This window comes from Bufo bufo, chromosome 1 (genome assembly GCF_905171765.1).
Source record: "Bufo bufo chromosome 1, aBufBuf1.1, whole genome shotgun sequence".
NCBI lineage: Eukaryota > Metazoa > Chordata > Amphibia > Anura > Bufonidae > Bufo > Bufo bufo.
In genome coordinates this window covers 96,002,449-96,016,516 of record NC_053389.1, presented here as the reverse complement: position 1 = coordinate 96,016,516, position 14,068 = coordinate 96,002,449, and the positions used below count along the sequence as shown (strand labels likewise).

At 45.4% G+C, this 14,068-nt stretch overlaps 1 protein-coding gene across 2 annotated transcripts in view; it reads left to right on the top strand.

The window, feature by feature from the left end:
* Positions 1–212: 212 nt before the first annotated feature.
* LOC120997090 (tyrosine-protein phosphatase non-receptor type 11-like) overlaps positions 213–14,068 on the top strand; it is a 147,835-nt gene continuing 133,979 nt past the window's right edge. For both annotated transcript variants that reach the window (XR_005778082.1, XM_040427032.1), the window contains exon 1: positions 213–416. Coding sequence is in view for 1 of the 2 variants with exons in the window: in XM_040427032.1 (XP_040282966.1) it covers positions 268–416 (149 nt within the window). In the remaining variant the exon portion in view is untranslated. The remainder of the gene's footprint in view (positions 417–14,068) is intronic.

Genomic DNA, 14,068 nt, shown 5'->3' with positions numbered 1-14,068 from the left:
CCGACCACGCCCACATGGGAGGGCCCTGCCCCGAGAGCTGGCGTACGTCATTCAAGCAGGCTTTGGGCGGGGTATAAATTCGGCGGGACAGCCCACCACGCCGCGTGATTGGTAGGAGGTTTCGGGTCAGTGTGTGGGCGTGTCCTCCTTAAATATTCCATGAATGGGCGGGGTAGAGAGGTGCTCTGCGGCCGTGGGGTGTGTGTCTGTGGGAGGGGCTATGGACGCACGGAGTTACAGGAGCAGGCTGGGGGTGACCGGATCTGTATGAAATTGCCGAGCCTGGCGGCCGGAGAGCCCAGTAGTCAGAGCCGTGCGGCGGGAGGACATCAGTGTGGAGCTGCCGGAGAAGGGCTCGGAGACAAGGACCCACTTCCTGGACAGGCCGGGCAGGCAGCTGCCATGACGTCCCGCAGGTGAGCCCCGTGCATGGAGTGAGCGGAGTATGTAGTGTGCAGGGTATAGGCAGAGCTGCCAGCAGCTCATCAGTGCCCATAGAGGTCCAGCATCTCCTTCTGGACCCTTCCGTGGATGGAGTGCATGGGGCATCGCAGTGGTACATACATTGTATAGGTCAGTGATGGTGAACCTAATAGAACTGCAGCCCAAAACCCACTTATTTATCGCAAAGTGCCAACATGGCAATGTAACCGGAATACTCCAGTATATTCTCCATGTACTTTATCATTTAAGTATAATGACCTGCCTACATTCAGTGTGCTGTTCATAGTGCGCCCAGCGCTGATGAATGGCTGGTAAAGTTCAGAGTATATTGGTACACCATAGACTTTTTCCAGGGTGCGGGTGCCCACAGAGAGAGCTCTGAGTGCCGCCTCTGGCACCCGTGCCATAGGGTCGCCATCACTGGTATAGGTGGTCACCCTATTTCTTGATAAATTTAATGACATCTGTCACCACCGGCCATTTGTCTCCCTGAACCTGACGTTGTAAATTTGGGATTTCCCATTGACATTCTGCGTCTGACATGTCTGTACCTCCATCCACCATGAACCTACCGTTATATGGGGGCAATGTGAGTGGCATGGGTACCGGAGGCTCGTTTCTGTTCTATAATAACCTTTCTAGTCTGTAGTTGCCTCCGCTCCTCCTAGACCTTCTTGTCTGTCTTCGCCCTATGCCACCCACTTTCTTGACTCTTCCATTGGTTTTCGTTTCCCCATTGGACTTGTTTTACCCCCGCCCGTTGACTCCATTGTGCCCCCCGTCCCTCGGGGGTCACGGATCGTCTCTTCCGTGACCCCCGATTCGCCCCCGCTCTTCTTTCTTTCCCTGTCTTGTGATAAGTCTTGACGGTTTTCTACGACTCCTCAATCTTCCCGCACTTCTCTTTTGTCTCCTCTTACTCCCCATTTCTTCATGGAGTAGGACTCTGCTTCTTCTAGATTTGAATTCTCTGTTTTCCAGATTTAAAGGGGTTTTCCAAGTTAAAGGGGTTGTCTCACTTCAGCAAATAACTTTCTCTACATGATAAATGTTATTACAAGGCACTTACTAATGTATTGTGATTGTCCATATTGTTTCCTTTGCGGCTGGGATCATTTTTCCATCACATTATACACTGCTCGTTTCCATGGTAATGACCACCCTGTAATCTAGCAGCGGTGGTCGTACTTGCGTACTATAGGAAAAAGAGCTGGCCTCTCCGGTGGCTGGGACCGCAGGAGTGTATGTAGACACGCATGTGCAGCAGCTCCTGTCCTGGCCACCTTATATCTACAGTCGTGGCCAAAAGTTTTGAGAATTACATAAATATTGGAAAAGTTGCTGCTTAAGTTTTTATAATAGCAATTTGCATATACTCCAGAATGTTATGAAGAGTGATCAGATGAATTGCATAGTCCTTCTTTGCCATGAAAATCAACTTAATCCCAGAAAAACCTTTCCACTGCATTTCATTGCTGTCATTAAAGGACCTGCTGAGATCTTTTCAGTAATCGTCTTGTTAACTCAGGTGAGAATGTTGACTAGCACAAGGCTGGAGATCATTATGTCAGGCTGATTGGGTTAAAATGGCAGACTTGACATGTTAAAAGGAGGGTGATGCTTGAAATCATTGTTCTTCCATTGTTAACCATGGTGACCTGCAAAGAAACGCGTGCAGCCATCATTGCGTTGCATATAAATGGCTTCACAGGCAAGGATATTGTGGCTACTAAGATTGCACCTCAATCAACAATTTCTAGGATCATCAAGAACTTCAAGGAAAGAGGTTCAATTCTTGTTAACAAAGCTTCTGGGCGTCCAAGAAAGTCCAGCAAGCGCCAGGATCATCTCCTAAAGAGGATTCAGCTGCAGGATCGGAGTGCCACCAGTGCAGAGCTTGCTCAGGAATGGCAGCGGGCAGGTGTGAGCGCATCTGCACGCACAGTGAGGCAAAGACTTTTGGAAGATGGCCTGGTGTCAAGAAGGGCAGCAAAAAAGCCACTTCTCTCCAAAAAAAAACATCAGGGACAGATTGATCTTCTGCAGAAAGTATGGTGAATGGACTGCTGAGGACTGGGGAAAAATCATATTCTCCGATGAAGCCTCTTTCCGATTGTTTGGGGCATCTGGAAAAAGGCTTGTCCGGAGAAGAAAAGGTGAGCGCTACGATCAGTCCTGTGTCATGCCAACAGTAAAGCATCCTGAGACCATTCATGTGTGGGGTTGCTTCTCATCCAAGGGAGTGGGCTCACTCACAATTTTGCCCAAAAACACAGCCATGAATAAAGAATGGCACCAAAACACTCTCCAACAGCAACTTCTTCCAACAATCCAACAACAGTTTGGTGAAGAACAATGCATTTTCCAGCACGATGGAGCACCGTGCCATAAGGCAAAAGTGATAACTAAGTTGCTCGGGGACCAAAACTTTGACATTTTGGGTCGATGGCCTGGAAACTCCCCAGATCTTAATCCCATTGAGAACTTGTGGTCAATCCTCAAGAGGTGGGTGGACAAACAAAAACCCACTAATTCTGACAAACTCCAAGAAGTGATTATGAAAGAATGGGTTGCTATCAGTCAGGAATTGGCCCAGAAGTTGATTGAGAGCATGCCCAGTCGGATTGCAGAGGTCCTGAAAAAGAAGGGCCAACACTGCAAATACTGACTCTTTGCATAAATGTCATGTAATTGTCGATAAAAGCCTTTGAAACGTATGAAGTGCGTGTAATTATATTTCACTACATCACAGAAACAACTGAAACAAAGATGTTGTGAAAACTAATATTTGTGTCATTCTCCAAACTTTTGGCCACGACTGTACACTGCAGCAGTGGTCATAATCCCTGGATATGATCAGTGTATAATGTGATGGAGAAATGGATCCAGCCAGCAATGGAAGCAATATGGAGAATCACAACGCATTAGTAAGTGCCTTGTATTAACTTTCTCTACATGATAAATGCCATTTGATGAAGTGAGACAACCCCTTTAACTGATGAGGACTTTGATCCTGCTCTGATTCTTTACATGGACTCACTACTTCAAGGGTCTCCAAAAACCCTCTATGGCCCATACGTCGCTGACGTTGGCAGGAGAGGTGGAGGAGGACGGTAAGAGCTAATGCACAGCCTCTGTTCCAGCGGTCACTGGGGGTCTTGACATCTGGACCCCACCTGTTAAGACTTCCTACACGTCATAAGTTTTCGTGAAATGACAGCTCCCCTTTATGATGCTGGAACTTGTCCAGAATTCAGTGTACACCCTTTTCTTGAACGTCTTTGGAGTCTGGGCATGAAGCGCGTATGTCTCTACGGAGGTCTGTAGACAGGCGGCATTATACCGTATGTGCCGTCAGACCTGCTCCACCTGCAGCAGAACTTTCTACTTTAATCAACTACATTTGAAATTGCCCCTTTGTCCTTTAATAAAGTGACTTTTATAGTTGGGAGTGGAGCATTCTGTAGTGCACAGTATGGGCAAATCGGTGGAGGTCCATGTCTGGCTGTGGTTGTAGTCCTTCACAGTGGTTAACCCCTCTTCTTCTGCCTCTACCTGGGTCATGCATGCAGTGGAAGGAGGGCACACCCTTTCTTCCCTCAGGGCACACCTTGGTATTGGGGTTCCTGCTTGATGGTGGCTGGGATGCCCTTGATGTTAAATGTGTGGTGATGGGGTGCAGGGCAAGCAGAAGACTAATGGTGTCAATGACCATGCCCATTCGGTTGCAATAAAGTCTCTTTTTACTGAATAGATAATGGAAGATGGGAGTAGTAGTTCATATAGAAGCAGTAGGCACAGTTCTGGAGTTGCAGAGTAGGCTTCTCCCAATAGCTGTGTATAAGCAGTAGAAATGATGGTGGTAGTCCTCCCTCAGTCTCCCTAAGTTCACTTTGCAATCGTCGTGCAATACCCTTTTTATTGACTTTCTGCAGTTTCCAGTGGCAAGAAGCAGATCTTACATCCGGATGGCCAGTCCATCCTAAAGTGTTGGACGCTGAAGCAATAAACCGCTTTCCACAGCACTAAAGTCTTATTGCCATCAACGTGCGGTACCTTGCTGACTGAATCCAGCTCGGCCTTGTAGGGTCTAGATCTTCTGTGAAGGTCTGTCCTCTTTCCATCAGGGGCAGTCTCTCTGTTAGGCCTCATGCACACGACCATTGTTGTGTTCCGTTCCGCAAAATGGGGTTCCGTTGTTCCGTGATCCGTTTCCGTGTGTCTTCCTTTATTTTTGGAGGGTCACCAGACATGAAGGAAAGTAAAAAAAAAATCGAAGTCAAGTTTGCCATGCAAATGATAGGAAAAAACGGATGCGGGTGACAATCTTGTGTGCCTCCGCATTTTTTCACGGTCCCATTGACTTGAATGGGTCCGCAAACTGTTTTCCGTGAAAAAAATAGGACCGGTTATATTTTTGGGACTGACTGGAACCACGGATCACAGACGCGGATGGCAAACGGTGCAGTAGCAGAGTTTTCAACAGACCCATTGCAAGTCAATGGGTCCGCAGAAAATCACGAAAAACGGAACAACGGACACGGAATAAAACAACGGTCTTGTGCATGAGGCCTTAAAGGGCTTTTCTTTTCAAAATGCCGAAGGTTACTGTGAGAAATGGACAAAAATTCTCATAACTTTTATTATCTCTGTATAGCTGTCGTGTGATGCCATATAGGTTCATGCCATTCTGTGATTGTACGTGCTGTTCTGCCTGGGCCTGCAGGTGGAATACGCACTGACCTTGGAGGAAATTACCTGAATATAAAAAAATAAAATAAAAAACTGGCCCTATGAAAGTGGTTCCTGGAAATGCTGCCACTCAGACAGCCGGGAACCCCACCCAGTAGGGGTCCAGAAGCTTTTCAAATACAGGGCGGGAGGATGAAGAAAATATCTCATAAGCGATGACGCATCTCTGGTACAACTCGCGTATTAATAATTGTGATAATTGCATTCCGCGTGATGTGGGCATCGTAGGGGGTCTAAGCACCCCATCCCTGACAGACAGCATTCCCACCTTCTGGGGCAACCACACCGGTCATGTGTGGTATCAAAATGATCAGCCGGATATAATATACATTATTAAAACATGTCGGGTTCTGAATATCCATTAGTGTGGACGGGAAGCCATGTTTTAGTAATATTTCATGTCTGCCAGCTGAGTAAGAGGTGGCGCATGCACAGGTAATGAGGGCCTTCCCAGAAGGCTGGGACAGAATAGGAGGGAGACTCCTCTGAGCTCCACCCTCTGCCGAATGGGAATAAAAATGAACTATTGGGAACATTTCTTGGACCCAATTTGAGGATCCGATCAACATTGGGTTGTGTTCCACTTTCCTCCTGTCCCCGGAAAAACCAGAATGGACTCTGACCGTACAATTCGTTGAGTAAGAACCTTTCTGCTTTTATCCTTTTATTTTTATACTGTCTTATTTCTTGTAATTTTTTTTGTAACGAAGTACTGTACCCTTTTAGTACATTAAAGCACATCTTGCCTTGTTCCCTGAACGAGCCCAGTAACCTCCCCCTTTTTTTTTTTTTTTTTTTTTTAAGTGGTATGAGTGCGGTTTTCTTTACCGGGTATATGCTATATGTGTGGCCTGTGTCACTGTGGGCCTGCTTGCGAGTGGGGCTCTGTGGGGTTTTCTATGAGCGTCACGGATTTGCTCCGGATGCGTCGCGTGTGCATCGCGGGAAACCTGCATGAGTGCACATGCAATTTCAGTCAGTTTTGACTGCGATTGCGTTGTTCAGTTTTTTATTGCGCGGGTGCGATTCGTTTTGCGCGCGCATGATAAAAAACTGAATGTGGTACCCAGACCCGAATCCGTACTTCACTGAAGTTTGGGTTAGATGTTCTGTAGATTTTATTGAAAATAATAGCATTCTTAGTACAGAATGCTTACTAAAATGTCGATTGAGGGGTTAAAAAAAATAAATAAAATTAACTCGCCTTATCCACTTGATTGCGCAGCTGGCATAGTCTTCTTGCTTCTTCTTTCAGGACCTGCAAAAGGACTTTTGACGTAATTGCGTTCACCACGTGGTACCAGCTCAGGTCCTGCTGAATGAAGATAGAAGATCCTTCTATCTTTCAGCAGGACCTTCTATCTTTCAGCAGGACCGGCGCTGACGTCACCACGTGGTAAACGCGATTACGTCAAAGTTCCTGAAAAAAGAAGAAAGAAGACTATGCCGGCTGCGCGAACAAGTGGATAAGTTGACTTAATTTAACCTCCATTTTCACCTAGGCAGCCCCCCTGACTTGAGCTTACCTACTTCCCGCTGCTTGGTTCAGGCTCTGAGTCCTTGCATGAAAGCTTTCAGCATGAGCACGTTCACGTGGGCCGCCTCTGTGGTGATAGGTACCGAAGTGGTACGTGGCCCAGCAGCTTACATACGGGGACCCATAGAGCCAGAACCAAGCACCACGGGTGACTGCTTCCCTTCACAGGTCTGGCGGGGAGGAGACATGTCCTCTGGATAGTAGAATAATGTTCCCTGGCCAAAATTATGTAAACATTTTAAAACTGACATGGCGAGACGCAGAGACGAGCAGGAGAACTGCCCTGCGACACATATGGACTGCAACATGTACATTTACCAGAGAACTGTACTTGTTGCTAATGGCAACCAGAGTCCGTGTGTTCAGTTTTTTCAGTGACCTCTGGTTGCTATGGGCAACACTTCAGCTCTGAGACCTTTCCCGTACTGTATATCTTTCTGCTCAGCTCCTCCTGCTCTGACATACGGTACTAAATTTTTAACGTAACTAGTTACCTTTAACGCTTCCCGCCCTGCACCATACTGTTAAGTCGCCATCCAGTACCTCCTTAACGCAAAAGCTAGGTTCACATCACGTTTTTCTCGTCTGTTAAATGTATACGTTAAATGGACGCCTCAGACTGTCGTACAGTGGCATCCGTTCACCATAGTTCCATTGTAAAAAAAATATAATAATGTGCGCTTTTTAAAAAAAATATTATTTTACTGGTCTCTGCATGATGCAAGAACGTGGTGGGCTGTGTTTTTGTATCTTTTTTATAATCTTTTTATTTTTATTTTTTTGTTTTCCTCGACTGTATATGGCAAACGGAGTAATAGAACATGATGTGAGCCCACCCAAAGTGATGTGATTACAGCGCTGTGTTGGAGCGGGCTCAGGAACCTGACACCCTGCTCTCACTGCTGGGGTAGGAGAGAACTCGGATCCCGGCAGTTTAACCCCTCAGATGCCATGGCCAATAACGCCCCACGGCCTCTGAATTGCACTCTGTGAACGCAGTTGCGGGGTTCGTGGCCTTCTGCAGGACTGCCCTGTTTAGGGTATTTTCACACAGTTTTGAGGTAGATTTTCTTGCAGGTTTTTCAGCCAAAGCCAGAAGTGGATCCAGCAGGAAGGAGATGTGTAAGGCTACTTTCACACCTGCGTTTTCCCTTTCCGCTATTGAGATCCGGCAGAGGATCTCAATACCGGAGGAAAACGCTTCAGTTTTGTCCCCATTAATCGTCAATGGGGACAAAACGGAACAGAGTGCACCAGAATGCTTTCCGTTTTGTTGCGTTCCCATGACACACACAAGCGCAGCAAGCAGCGTTTTTTAGTGCGTCCTGGGATGCGGAGCAAGACTGATCCGGCATGATGTAAGTCTCTGACTGACTCAAAAGAAAACGGATCCATCCCCCATTGACTTACAATGGTTTTAGAGACTGATCCGTCATGGCTATTTTAGAGCGAATACAACCAACAGATGCAAACAGTTGTATTATTAGGACGGAAGCGTTTATGCTGAACCCTGCTGGATCCAGCAAAGACGCAGATGTGAAAGTAGCCTAAAAGTCCTTCCTTTATATTCCCGAATACCTTCTAATCCACTTCTGGCTTTGGCTTAAAAGCTGTCTAAAAACCTCCTCCAAAGAATACTCCATGTAAAGCCACCCCTACTACAGTACCTCCTGTATTACACTGTATCGTTCAAGTGACTATAAAAATGTAAGAAACAGTTAATGTTTTAGAATTATTAAAAATTAACAAAATTTATTTTCCCATTTGTCATATATATGAAAAGTGAGAAATAAACAAGCTAAATATAATCGGTAATGTCCAAACTATTAAAATATCATGTCATTTATAAATCTGAGTCTCGCTCCCTTCTGGGATTCACGTCCCGTATGTCTTTTTTTTTCAACTGTATTAACTATGTAAATATGTAACTCGATGAACACTGTAAAAGAAAAAAATCAGCATTTCTAAAATTTATTAAATTTTTTTATTTTTTTGTCACCTCACCTTCCAAAATAGATGAGCAAAATGTATTGCATGTATCCCAGTTCATACATTTTTAGAATTTGGTATTTCCGTATTTGTACTGGAGGAAGGGGGGGACGACGACGATGATGACAGGTCCCTAACTGTTCGTTATGCAGGGAACGCCCTTTACTTCCCGCGATACCTATTTGTTACATGGAATGAATTCCTATATTTTCCCAGTAAGGTTGTCGCTTTCTAGGTTTGTTTTCATGGATTCTGAGCGCGCCTGGTGAATAGCTGTGTGATACATGGGGCTTTTCATTGTGCGTAAGTGTGGTCTGTAAAATTGGTTAAATCTGCAGATGTGAGTGCAAAATCCCTGTCCGTGGCTGAATATTCTTCAGATAGTTGGAAGCGCGTTAACTCATGCCAGGGTAAATATTTGGCAGCCGTGTAGCAACTTGGAAATCTAATTGCAGAGCTAAGCTGGTCTTGGCTGCAGAATGGATACAGGGAAATGCCCGCTGTCTGTCTGGGGTGCTTTTATATCGTGATCTTAGCTGTATCGGTTATAACATTTCCAGGTTGAAGGGGTAGTGCCATCTGGGACATGGATGGCATGATGCTAGGAAATGCACAACTTTCTTTCCATTCATCGCTATGGGAGTTCCAAACATAGCAAAGGAAGTGTGCTCGCCTGTTCTCGGAATTCCCATAGTGGTGAATGGAGAGCGCACTGCGCAAGCACAGCCACCTCTACATTCACCGCTATGGGACTGCAGGAAATAGCTGAGCCTGCGCTTCTGGAACTCCCATAGAGGTGGACACACATGTGAGGCTGCTCTCTGTTCACTTTGGGGTCCCCATTCTGGAGATAGAGGGTCCGGGAGGTGGAACCCACCCCAAAATGACATTAATGGCTTATTCTAGCGTCATGCTATTAATGCTCCATTTTGGCAAACCCCTTTAAAGGCTATTTACACCTTTTTTGGAGGCAATTTTTGTTTATGATGGCACTTTTTTGGGCTATAAAATCATATTTTTAGTTGTCCTTTATTAAAAATATTAAGCAGTTCTGTCACAAAGGGTTAACTGTTTTCCTAGCTGATACTTTCACTTTGTGCTGGTCATCTAATAAACCTTATCCCTAAACTACTAAGAGGTCATAAACACGTATTTAAGGCACATCAGTAAGAAAAGAACTGAGCTATAATGAGGGTTTATTATGTCGGAGAGCAAAGATAAGGAGTCCATCTGCTCCTGGTCTGACGGAAAAGACAGAAAATCCAAAGGCTGCTACTAGAGCGTCTCGGTTCTGTGCACAAAAAAGGTTCCATATTTTTAATAAAGACCAATTGAAAAAATATATTTTTAACTCAAAATAAGTACAACGCACTAATTAAAAAAAAAAAAAAAAAAAATGCCCCCAAAGGTGTACATTGCCTTTAGCTATCATTACTGGGCAGAATTCTGAGCTTTCCCACCTATGTAAAATAATACACTGACCTCTACCCAGCTGGTCTGTCTTGGAACGTCTCACAAGAATCTTTACTGCATTATCAACCAAAGATACATCAGAACGCAGTAAACCAGAACAAGCCGCTCTACTGGATGCCACTAATTCCCCAATCCTAAGGGCGGCAAAAAAGTACATGATTTTTAGCTCAAAATAAGTACAATGCAATAATAAAAAAAATTGCCCCCCAAAGGCGTACATTGCCTTTAAAGAGGACCTTTCATCAGAATCAAGTATGTAAACTGAATATACATACATGGAGAGCGGCGCCCAGGGATCCCCCTGCACTTACTATTATCCCCGGGCGCCGCTCCGTTCTCTGGTTATAGGCTCCAGTAAAGTCATAGTTAGGCTCCACCCATTTGAACCTGCCGCGGTCTCCTTCTCCTATGCTGTAGCGCTGGCCAATCGCAGCGCTCAGCTCTTAGCCATGCTATAAGCTGAGCGCTGCGATTGGCCAGCGCTACAACATAGGAGAAAGAGACGCCGGCAGGCTCAAATGGGTGGAGCCTAACTATGACTTTACCGGAGCCTATAACCGGAGAACGGAGCGGCGCCCGGGGATAATAGTAAGTGCAGGGGGATCCCTGGGCGCCGCTCTCCATGTATGTATATTCAGTTTACATACTTGATTCTGATGAAAGGTCCTCTTTAAGACTGATCCTTGCTGACTGTTCTGTACCTGGTCACTTCTGACTGATGAAAGTAAGCTTGCCTGGCTATTTGTTAATTGATCCTGTTTTGTGTTTTTTTTTTTTTTTTTTTTTTAAGAACTCTGAGAACTTTAAGTTTTATACACTCCTTGCTATGCTTCACTTAGAATGAAGGGACCAAATTGCAGGACACCAAGTTATTAATGGTAAAAACCATAGGGTGCATGATGCAGAAAAGCTACGGCCACCTGCGCAGGTTGTGGAATATGTGCAGTTTCTCCTCGCGGAAAAACCTTTAGCGTAGTACAGTACCAGCAAAGGGTATGAGATTACACAAATATCATGTACACTTTGCGGATTTTGACCTGCATTGTGGATTTCCAAATCTGCAGAATGTCAATTATGTTTGTGCTTTTAGCTGCAGATTTCACCGTTATTAATGGAAGGATGAGATCCGCGGCAAATCCGCATCTAATCTGCACCAAAAACCGCTGTTAGAAATTGTGGCTTTTGGTGCGGATATGGTGCAGAAATGCGCACCACAGAAATTTGAAGAAATCTCGGACCGTTCAGGGCTCTCACAAGCGGTCCAAAACGGATCGGTTTTGCCCTAAGGCCTCTTTCACACGGGCGTTGCGGGAAAATGTGCGGGTGCGTTGCGGGAACACCCGCGATTTTTCCGCGCGAGTGCAAAACATTGTAATGCGTTTTGCACTCGCGTGAGAAAAATCACGCATGTTTGGTACCCAAAGGTTGTGTAGATGTTATTTTCCCTTATAACATGGTTATAAGGGAAAATAATAGCATTCTGAATACAGAATGCTTAGTAGGTGATCAATTGATGGTTTAAAAAATAAATAAAAAAATGAACTCACCTTCTCCTCTTGTTCGCATAGTTCCCGGTCTCTTCTTTACTTCTTTAATGATGAGCTGTGGGCTAAAGGACCTTTGGTGACGTCAGATCACATGGTCCATCACCAACAAGTCTTTCCTGTGGGAATCAATCACTTAGCTTGGCGAAGAATGTGTGTATGTATGTATATGTATATATACACTGCTCAAAAGAATAAAGGTAACACAAAAATAACACATCCTAGATCTGAATTAATTAAATATTTTTCTGAAATACTTTGTTCTTTACATAGTTGAATGTGTTGACAACAAAATCACACAAAAATTAAAATATGGAAATCAAATTTTTTAACCCATGGAGGTCTGGATTTGGAGTCACACTCAAAATTAAAGTGGAAAAACACACTACAGGCTGATCCAACTTTGATGCAATGTCCTTAAAACAAGTCAAAATGAGGTTCAGTAGTGTGTGTGGCCTCCACGTGCCTGTATGACCTCCCTACAACGCCTGTGCATGCTCCTGATGAGGTGGCGGACGGTCTCCTGAGGGATCTCCTCCCAGACCTGGACTAAAGCATCTGCCAACTCCTGGACAGTCTGTGGTGCAACGGGACGTTGGTGGATATTGCGAGACATGATGTCCCTGATGTGCTCAATTAGATTCAGGTCTGGGGAACGGGCGGGCCAGTCCATAGCATCAATGCCTTTGTCTTGCAGGAACTGCTGACACACTCCAGCCACATGAGGTCTAGCATTGTCTTGCATTAGGAGGAACCCAGGGCCAACCGCACCAGCATATGGTCTCACAAGGGGTCTGAGGATCTCATCTCGGTACCTAATGGCAGTCAGGCTACCTCTGGCGAGCAGCAGCTACCTCTGTGCAGCCCTCCAAAGAAATGCCACCCCACACCATTACTGACCCAATGCCAAACCGGTCATGCTGGAGGATGTTGCAGGCAGCAGAATGTTCTCCACGGCGTCTCCAGACTCTGTCACATCTGCTCAGTGTGAACCTGCTTTCATCTGTGAAGAGCACAGGGTGCCAGTGGCAAATTTGCCCGTCTTAGTGTTCTCTGGCAAATGCCAAACGTCATGCACGGTGTTGGGCTGTAAGCACAACCCCCACCTGTGGACTTCGCGCCCTCATATCACCCTCATGGAGTCTGTTTCTGACCGTTTGAGCAGACACATGCACTCTTGTGGCCTACTGGAGGTCATTTTGCAGTGCTCTGGCAGTGCTCCTCCTGTTCCTCCTTGCACAAAGGCGGAGGTAGCGGTCCTGCTGCTAGGTTGTTGCCCTCCTACGGCCTTCTCCACGTCTCCTGATGTACTGGCCTGTCTCCTGGTAGCGCCTCCATGCTCTGGACACTACGCTGACAGACACAGCAAACCTTCTTGCCACAGCTCGCATTGATGTGCCATCCTGGATAAGCTGCACTACCTGAGCCACTTGTGTGGGTTGTAGACTCCGTCTCATGCTACCACTAGAGTGAAAGCACCGCCAGCATTCAAAAGTGACCAAAACATCAGCCAAGAAGCATAGGAATTGAGAAGTGGTCTGTGGTTACCACCTGCAGAACCACTCCTTTATTGGGGGTGTCTTGCTAATTGCCTATAATTTCCACCTGTTGTCTATCCCATTTGCACAACAGCATGTGAAATTGATTGTCACTCAGTGTTGCTTCCTAAGTGGACAGTTTGAGTTCACAGAAGTGTGATTGACTTGGAGTTACATTGTGTTGTTTAAGTGTTCCCTTTTATTTTTTTAAGCAGTGTATATAAAAATTTGTACAGACCAAAAGTTTGGACACCTTCTCATTCAAAGAGTTTTCTTTATTTTCATGACTATGAAGGCATCAAAACTATGCATTAACACATGTGGAATTATATACATAACAAACAAGTGTGAAACAACTGAAAATGTCATATTCTAGGTTCTTCAAAGTAGCCACCTTTTGCTTTGATTACTGCTTTGCACACTCTTGGCATTCTCTTGATGAGCTTCAAGAGGTAGTCCCCTGAAATGGTCTTCCAACAGTCTTGAAGGAGTTCCCAGAGATGCTTAGCACTTGTTGGCCCTTTTGCCTTCACTCTGCGGTCCAGCTCACCCCAAACATCTCGATTGGGTTCAGGTCCGGTGACTGTGGAGGCCAGGTCATCTGGCGCAGCACCCCATCACTCTCCTTCATGGTCAAATAGCCCTTAATTTCAAAGTTTTCCCAATTTTTGAGCTGACTGACCTTCATTTCTTAAAATAATGATGGCCACTCGTTTTTCTTTACTTAGCTGCTTTTTTCTTGCCATAATACAAATTCTAACAGTCTATTTAGTAGGACTATCAGCTGTGTA